The sequence below is a fragment of the Pelodiscus sinensis genome, chromosome Z, assembly GCF_052426305.1.
Source record: "Pelodiscus sinensis isolate ZL-2025 chromosome Z, ASM5242630v1, whole genome shotgun sequence".
Classification (NCBI taxonomy): domain Eukaryota; kingdom Metazoa; phylum Chordata; order Testudines; family Trionychidae; genus Pelodiscus; species Pelodiscus sinensis.
Window position 1 is genome coordinate 14,485,878 of NC_143085.1, and position 9,141 is coordinate 14,495,018.

At 39.0% G+C, this 9,141-nt stretch overlaps 1 protein-coding gene and 1 long non-coding RNA gene across 2 annotated transcripts in view; one reads left to right on the forward strand and one right to left on the reverse strand.

Moving 5' to 3' along the window:
- Positions 1-9,141, forward strand: part of PPM1F (protein phosphatase, Mg2+/Mn2+ dependent 1F) — a 64,143-nt gene that overhangs the window by 42,217 nt on the left and 12,785 nt on the right. Inside the window, exons 3-6 of the mRNA XM_075898280.2 lie at positions 4,679-4,878; positions 5,508-5,696; positions 6,728-6,871; positions 8,866-8,959. Of these exons, the coding sequence (XP_075754395.1) occupies positions 4,679-4,878; positions 5,508-5,696; positions 6,728-6,871; positions 8,866-8,959 (627 nt within the window). The remainder of the gene's footprint in view (positions 1-4,678; positions 4,879-5,507; positions 5,697-6,727; positions 6,872-8,865; positions 8,960-9,141) is intronic.
- Positions 6,870-9,141, reverse strand: part of LOC112547735 (uncharacterized) — a 46,353-nt gene continuing 44,081 nt past the window's right edge. Inside the window, exon 5 of the long non-coding RNA XR_003091546.3 lies at positions 6,870-7,650. This is a non-coding gene — a long non-coding RNA (uncharacterized LOC112547735). The remainder of the gene's footprint in view (positions 7,651-9,141) is intronic.

Below are 9,141 nucleotides of genomic sequence, written 5' to 3' on the forward strand. Positions count from 1 at the left end.
CACAAATCCATGGGTCCGGACTTAATGCATCTGAGGGAGTTGGCAAATGTCATTGAGGAGCCTTTGGCCATTATATTTGAAAAGTCATGGAGATCGAGAGAAATCCCGGATGATTGGAAAAAGGCAAATGTAGTGCCCATCTTCAAAAAAGGGAAGGACAATCCAGGGAACTATTGGCCGGTCAGTCCTACCTTGGTTCCTGGAAAAATCATGGAAGGGATCCTTAAGGAATCCATTTTGAGGCACTTGGAAGAGAGGAAAGTGATTAGGAATAGTCAGCATGGACTCACAAAGGGCAAGTCGTGCCTGACCAATCTGATTAGTTTCTATGATGAGGTAACTGGCTCTGTGGACATAGGAAAGTCAGTGGATGTTATATACCTTGACTTTAGCAAGGCTTTTGATACGGTCTCCCACAATATTCTTGCCAGAAAGTTAAGGGAATGTGGATTGGATAAATGGACGGTAAGATGGATAGAAAGATGGCTAGAAAGTTGGGCCCAGCGGGTAGTGATCAATGGCTCGATGTCAGGATGGCGGTCGGTTTCTAGCGGAGTGCCCCAAGGTTCGGTTCTAGGACAGGTTTTGTTCAATATCTTTATTAATGACCTGGATGAGGGGATGGATTGCACCCTCAGCAAGTTTGCGGATGACACTAAGCTAGGGGGAGAGGTAGATACGCTTGAGGGCAGAGATAGGGTCCAGAGTGACTTAGACAAATTGGAAGATTGGGCCACAAGAAATCTGATGAGGTTCAACAAAGACAAGTGCAGAGTCCTGCACTTGGGACAGAAGAATCCCAAGCATAGTTACAAGCTGGGGACCAACCAGTTAAGTAGTAGTTCTGCAGAAAAGGACCTTGGGGTTACAGTGGATGAGAAGCTGGATATGAGTCAGCAGTGTGCTCTTGTAGCCAAGAAGGCTAATGGCTTATTAGGTTGCATTAAGAGGAGCATTGCCAGCAGATCCAGAGATGTCATTATTCCCCTTTATTCGGCTTTGGTGAGGCCACATCTGGAGTATTGTGTCCAGTTCTGGGGCCCCCACTACAAAAAGGATGTGGACGCTTTGGAGAGGGTCCAGCAGAGGGCAGCCAAAATGATTAGGGGGCAGGAGCATATGACTTATGAGGAAAGGCTGAAGGAGTTGGGTCTGTTTAGTCTGCAGAAGTGAAGAGTGAGGGGGGATTTGATAGTACCCTTCAACTTCCTGAAGGGAGGTTCCAAAGAGGATGGAGAGAGGCTGTTCTCAGTAGTGACAGATGTCAGAACAAGGAGCAATGGTCTCAAGTTGTGGTGGGAGAGGTCCAGGTTGGATATTAGGAAAAACTATTTCACTAAGAGAGTGGTGAAGCACTGGAATGGGTTACCTAAGGAAGTAGTGGAGTCTCCATCCCTAGGGGTGTTTAAGAATTGGCTTGACAAAGCCCTGGCTGAGTTGATTTAGTTGGGATTGATCCTGCCTAGAGCAGGGGGCTGGACTTGATGACCTTCTGAGATATCTTTCAGCTCTATGGTTCTATGATTCTATTAAATGGAGTTCAGAAAAAAATATGGACAGAAAGCAAGATGGATGCAAGGAACTATGTTAGAACATATGTGGGGTGGGAGGAGACAGGCCTGGTGATGGGAAGAGGGAAGGAGATCTGTGCTGATCCTTCTCCAGGGAGAAATTCTGTAACCAAAACTGTTCATATTACTGAATTTGAGCAGGTCATGGTTAAGAGGAGCTTAATTCTTAGAATAAGTGATTAAAGCAAAGTCTCTTGAAAGCCATAAAATAAGCATCTCATATCTCTACATCTTCTCTTTCAGCTCTAGTAAATTATCTTCCCAGCTACCATCTGCTCTTTAAAGTAAAGCAACATCAAAATCATGCATCTTAAGTATTTCTGATTATCTTGATGGCCTTGCATTTATGTAGCACCCTTCAGCTAGAAAGATCCCAAAGGGCCCAACAGACCTGTCAGCAGAGCATTTGACTTTCTCGGAGATCTCTTCAGCCATTGCAGTCACCTTCAAAGTGAAATGCACCCCAGTGTTTTCTGTAAGACAATTCTGCAAACCTGTTTGTGCTCATTGAGTTGGTTTCCTGCTGCTCTATAACTGCTCAAAAATAATGAGTAGTGAAGTACTTCGTAGGATAGACGGTTTTTCTTCATAAGTCAAACTAAAAAATGTCTCTCTGGAGTGGTGGAGTTATATTCCCTCTGTGGTGCTTTTGAAACTCATGCTGCAATGAATAGCACTATTGTCAGTCATTGCTAAGGTTAAATACCGTGAAGATGTGACTATTAAATAGACTCCAAATTCTATGCTATGCATGAATCTGTACTTTTTCCTCTATATAGCCAAATACAATGATCTTTTAAGTATTCAAGTTGTTACATGATCCAGTAAAATGAAAGAAATTCCATGTCTGAGCAGGAATGATCTTTAAACTATTTCAGTGTGTTAGATAACTTATCTGAAATTATCCACTCTTCAGAGACTCTCTTACTATTCTCAGGAAGAAATACAGCTCTTGAAATCATTCAGCTATGCACATATCTGGACTACATGTATTTGTGTTCTTATTATGATTTCCCTTGCCCTCCTTGCTTATTACACCCAGTTGTCTAACTGTAGGTTAGAAACCATCTTTCACTCTATTTTACAGTGCTGACCACAATATGACCTTGTCCTCCACAGAAGCTCATAAGTACTATTATAAAGCGAATAATAACTGCTTTGATTTTAAAAAGATTAAAATATATCCTAGCAAAAGAGAAATTTGTCTTGAGAAAAGACTTGCCGTGATAGACCAGAATCTCATCAATCTTTCATGAAAATGTACTTGAGAATAATTTTAAAAACTTGGCTTAGAGACATATCACCATAATGGCTACATGCCTGGCTAAAGAAACGTATCACTCAGGCATTAGGATGTGTAATGGTTTGCATATTTAAGCTAAGTTAACTAGCAAGTCTACTGATAAACAGCTAATATGTTGAGAACCTTAAATCTTGCCTATTTAAAAATTTCTAAAAATGAGTAAATCAAAAGTGATTAGATTATATCACAGACTGACCACTTGTCAAAACTGGATGTATTAAATCCAAGTTCTTTTCATTCTCAGAACGCAAGAAAATATCTGAAACTGGACATCTAGTTCCATAAATGAGAGAACGAACACTTTAAAACAACTTGCTTAAGCATTGGATGATAGTTTTTTACTTAGACAGAAAACTTAAAAATTGAAGTCTGTTTGAGAGACCTTGAACTGCTAAGATAGAAATAACCACAAATATCTCAGCTTGTTGCTCAACAGACTGAGTGCTGGGATTAATGCAATTTGAGATGGGTCCAGGAAACAATTTGAGTATCTAGCTAGTGCTTTTTATATTGCTTTTTATAGTGTTGTGATTCTGCTCTGTAGTGGCAAAGCAGTAATGTGGCAGAGATGGTATTATGTCCTAGTGCTTTTAACATCCAATAATTCACTCTGTGTGAAAATTATTGAAGAAGACAACAGTTTAAACCAGGAGTGGGGAACCTTTTTGGGGTTGGGAGCCATTGACCCACAGAAAAATCAGTGAGGGGCTGCACACAAGTGAGAAGCAAAAACAAACAAAACCCCCTCACTGACATGGCCCCTAAACAAGAAGGAGAAAGACACTGCCCATATTCTCCTCCCATACCAGAGCCTATGGGGGCCCAGATTAGTAGATTTTGTGTGCTCCAGCCCCACAATAGGGCAGCAGTGGGGCTGGAGTGCCAGTGTGGGCTCCCCAATGCTGGGGGGAGAGGCCCTGAGCCTCGGGGGCCAGATTTAGGCATGCCAGAGGCCACATGTGGCCCCTGAGCCTGAGGCATCCCACTCCTGGTTTAAACACTACTGTTAGCTGATTTGCACTGGGCTATTAACCCAATTAAATCCTCACGATACATTCTGTGGGTATCCATTGTTTTCAGTGAATATCATTCAAATGCATATAGCCAGGTCTAACGCAGACTAATATTTGTGACCTGTGTGTCAAGACAACAGCAGCCCTGTGCACAGTCTTAGAATTTTCATCTGCATCTAATTTTCTTTACAAGTGGCTACACTTCCATCAATATGCATAATAAATTGTACTCGCAATAGTGGATGATTTCTGTCTAATACACTAAACTGTGTTTGGATCCTCATTGTGACCTTAAGTAGTGTGTTGCCCTGCAAAACTGTCAAACATTTAACTACATGATGAACTTCAGAGGTAATAACTATTTAATAAATTGGACTGAAAGATCCTCTTGTCCATAATAGCATATTGTTGGGTCAGAATTTTTTGGCTGTGTTCTCAAGAGGGGGTTTGACTCAGATGTGTTTGGACCAAATATCATAATATATACTTTTTGCTACTTTTTTCATAATCCCAGTTGGAGGAAATGTACTGGGTATCCATAGGCACTCATATGTCTAAAACCAGTGGTTTAATGGGAGGGACTGAACTCTGGCTCCCAGTCAGAGGCTAATAGAGGCAGAATATTTTCAGCAGGCATGTAGTCCTAAGGAAAGAAACTTGTAGGGAAAGACATAAGGCAAATGAGAGGGTAAGTAGGAGAGAGGAGATTGGGTTTTTGAATATCATCATTTGTTTTCCTTCTTCTTTTCCCAAACACACAACTACGTCATCTTCTGTTTTTCTGCTATCAGTGCTGGATGGAGGCTCTTTGCAGCGCTGTTTCTTTAATAAGCTCCGAGACATCTGCTGTGAATGGCAGAAGCCGCTGCCATCCCTGAAGCCATTAAAACGCTTCCTGCTTATTTCGAGCCATGCCATTCGCAACATCCGCCGGAAAATGGAGGACAGACATGTTTTACTCCCAGAATTCAATCAACTCTTTGGCTTATCGGTAAGTCTCCTGAAGTCAGGAGAGATCAATTCTAGCATTCAAATGCTCTTTGAAATACACTCATGTCCAAGTATCACAAAGTGAGCACTGTTTGGATTTGCTACTAAGGATTTGTTCATAGCAGTCCTATTATCAGGTATGTATTAGAGCAGAGACCTATTGGATCACTGTATTTGGCTAGTTATATCACAGTTTCTTGACACTGATTTGCTCCCACCAAAAGGGAAAGAGAGGAAAAATTGTTCACTTGGCGGGAGAGTTGCTATATTTTGGGAGAACTGATGATAATAAAAGTGAAAAATAGCATTTTGGTTGAGAATCCAGAGATGCTTACTACAGATATAATGAAACCACAGAGCCCTCCAATCTGTCTTTTCAATTCCCATTCCTTTTCAAGAATCTGGTTAGTGATCAGTAAGAAGTAAAGAAAAATAATACATACCACTGTGAGATTCATATTCTATTTTACACCATACTATCTTACACAATACTATTTTCATTGTATTGTATCTATGCACATGCTTGTGCTTTCACATATAGAAGTGCACACATTTTCATTGAATTGCTTGCATAAAATCTGGAAATTGACATTTATTTCTGAGCTCTTTGTATGTTCCTCCTGCCAAAAGGATGACATTGATCGAGCATACTTTGCCGTATTTGATGGTCACGGTGGAGTGGATGCCGCCAATTATGCAGCAACTCATTTGCACGTCAATGTGGCACTACACAAGGAGTTTCTTAAGAACCCAACTGAAGCCTTGAAAGATGCTTTCCAGCAAACTGATGAAATGTTTCTTTTTAAAGCCAAAAGAGAGGTGAGTGTTCCATTGTGATTAAGCAATTGGGAGAATACTTTGGGTAGCAGTAAGAAAGACAGGCGTTTTCAGAGAACTTTGATTTCATACAGTTAAACTTTGAATTCATTCTGATTTGTTTGTCAAGTATCCTAAGTGGAAGATATTTCATAGCTCAAATTATATTCTCCTTCTCATAAGAACCAATGCCTACAAGTTCAGGAAGATAAAAATTTGGAAATGAGCAATTAGTGCTATTTCACAATTGTCAATCTCACGGAATATACAGGCAACAAATGGTTGTTGGTGGAGGATGGGAGGGGGAAGGAGGAGTAGACTATACTAAATTGTATCAAATAATTTTATACAGGACAGGCAAATAAAATCTTTGTATTTTCTTAAGGCTTGTTCCACTAGCACCATCATTGAATTTTTACCTTTCTTTTCCTCCTTTCCCTATATTAGAGGTAGAGTGAAATTGGTGCATGGCAAGAACTGGAGGATGAGAAATTTTTAAAAATCAGTTAAACTAGGTTTATGTATTATAAGGGAACTGAAGGTGGTAATGGGCAAAAGGAGAACACTCTAATCTTTATAGTGGCAGCTGTGAAACAGGAACATTCAAAGTGTTGTAATAAGGATGTCCGGAAATAAGAATATTACACTGCCAGAGGAAGACAAACAGGGTGACGTATACGGAAGAAAAGTCCGGCTCAGTACTGAAAAAGGTTCTTGCTGCTGAAGGTCAAAGCAAACTGCTTCCTCTGCTTTTCAGAAAACCCAAGTAAAGAAATGGCTATTTTGAAACTAATATTAGCATTAGTGAAGACAAGTAGAAGAGAACAACTATAGCAGTGTCTGATACTTGAAAGCTAGAATAGGTTTTCTTCTAAATTTGTGTTTTCTTATATTTGTACCTTTTTATTCAATGGATATCAATCAGTTCACAAAGGTCTAACTTGCTGCATAATTAATAAGTTGTAATTAAACTTAATTTATAATGTTGTGTTATGAAACTGTAGTTTAACTTGCACAGCTGTTTTTCTTTGTAGAGGCTTCGGAGTGGTACAACAGGTGTATCTGCCTTAATCGTAGGGAACAGATTACACATAGCCTGGGTTGGAGACTCCCAGGTAATGTTGGTGCAGCAGGGAAAAGCAGTGACCCTGATGGAACCTCACAAACCTGAAAGAGAAGTAAGCCTGTTTTTTTGGCTCCAGGGATGTCATTTCAGATTTTGGTGGGGAGGAGGATGCTACAGGTGTAAACAAGCTCTGCCCCAGCTCCAACCATCACTGCATGGCCACAGCTCCTGCTGTCATCCCAGCTCCTGCCACCACCATGCAGCCCCCATCTCTACATTATATAAACTGGGTGATATTATAAACAAGGAATACATTTATGAACTATACAAAGGTGTATTTTAAGTGTTCAAAGAGGTAGCAAACAGAACAAAGAAAATTACTAAGAAAATAATGCAAAGCATGCAAACTAAGCTAGATTCACTGAAGAAACTGGTTACAAATAATAATTCCTCACCCTAAATGTTATTTCAGGTAGAATCCTTCATAGGCCAGGTATCTTTTTAGCCTGAGTCCAGTTCTCTGCCACCCTCTCGCCCCCAGTGCAAGTCTTTACATTTCTAGTTTTTTTCAAGTGTATCTTGGGGTGCGAAGCTGGAGGAGAAACAATCTAAAGGCCATGATTTCTTTCCTCCCCACCTTATATTGAATTTCCATAAGGCGGGAATCCTTTGTTTTATGTCTCCACCATCCTATGGAACAGTTCAAGATGCAGGTTAGTATCAGGTGACCAGGTTTTGACTCTGTAGCATCCCAGTGGCCATAAATCAGTAACAATATGGAAGTCCACGAGAAGGTCAGGCCTTTTCACAGTCCACTGTCTTTGCTGACGGGCCATCAGCCCTGTCTACCTTTTCTATCATAGTACCTGAAGTATTGTCAGTAGGCATCATCTAAAGAATCATAGTTGGAAATGCAGATACATATTAGTCATTATTCCTAACTGCAGATACAAAAATAATTCATGCATATAAGTAGATAATCATATTCAATAAATCATAACCTTTTCAATGATACCCTACATGAATTATCTTGCATAAAGTATGTCTCAATTATGGCACATTCATATCACAAGCATCTTTTCATAAACTATGTCTCAAAAATCTCTAGCCACTTTTAATTCCTTTTAAGATAGAAGGTTATGGAGCATAGTTAGGCAAGATTGACACATCATTTCTCCCATCTAGTTGTGAGTTCTGAATGCATGTTTTTCCAAAGAAAGAGATTGTGCTGAAGACCAGATCTGAACTGTACACTGTTGGGTATGTCCCTTGAAAAAATTAAAAGAACCTTGTAAAAACTGTAGTACTATAGAATTTTGCATACATAGCAACCATGAACAATCTACAACTGCAAGCCTTTTATTAACACAATTAACTAAGTATTTTAAAAAGTTACCATTGCATTACTAAACTAATGTTGTCTTAATTTCAGACCTGGCTTACATAATAGCATCATCCAAAAGGCAATAATAATTTAGTATTATAACTGGCTTAATCAATTTTATATTTCTTTTTATTATCAAATGTAACTATAACTGATTTAGGCATGGCAAGTATTTAGGCATGGCATTGCATGAACTATCTCCTTTATAGTATGAACAAAATAAATTGGGGGGGGCTTGAGAAATATAGGTTATATATTATTTAATATATGTATTATATATGTCTCTAAATGCACTTTTTATTTGTACATATAATAAACTTTACAATAAACCTTTAATTATCTCTTTCTTTCCACTTTCATTCACAATCTTAAATATTTGCATGATGATGGAGGTATTGCCAGCTTGTTCCTATGGACATTATTGTAATGACATAGACAAAGATTCTCAGTTCTTGTTTCACAAACAAGCAATGATACAGTCCATAGGGAAGATTCCTTTTTCACATATACTCAACTGAACACTGCAATAAGACTATCACTTTTTTTATTAAGCACATTTTTCTGAACACTATTGATGCTCGTTTATTTAAAAAAAGCTATTTTCATCTTATTATAAGTCTACAAGTTGAAGGGGTTTAAGATTTTTCTCTGCAACATTGGCTGCCAATGAATTTAGTAAGATGTGTAGGATATGTTCTTACTTTAAAGAGTTGTTCTTTTAGGATGAGAGAATGCGTATAGAAGCCCTGGGTGGTTGTGTGACCTACATGGACTGTTGGCGGGTCAATGGAACCCTTGCTGTTTCCAGGGCAATTGGTAAGTAAGGCCATTAGTCAAAACTAAATGATCTTTGAACACATAATACAAAAAATCCTGGGGCTGAATAATTAGATAATCATTTATTAATAAAGAGATAATAATGTTTGCCCATCTTGGGCTGAAGAATAAATTGCTTCTTTTATTGTAAGTGCTGGAATAATGGAATATTAAATTTCTTG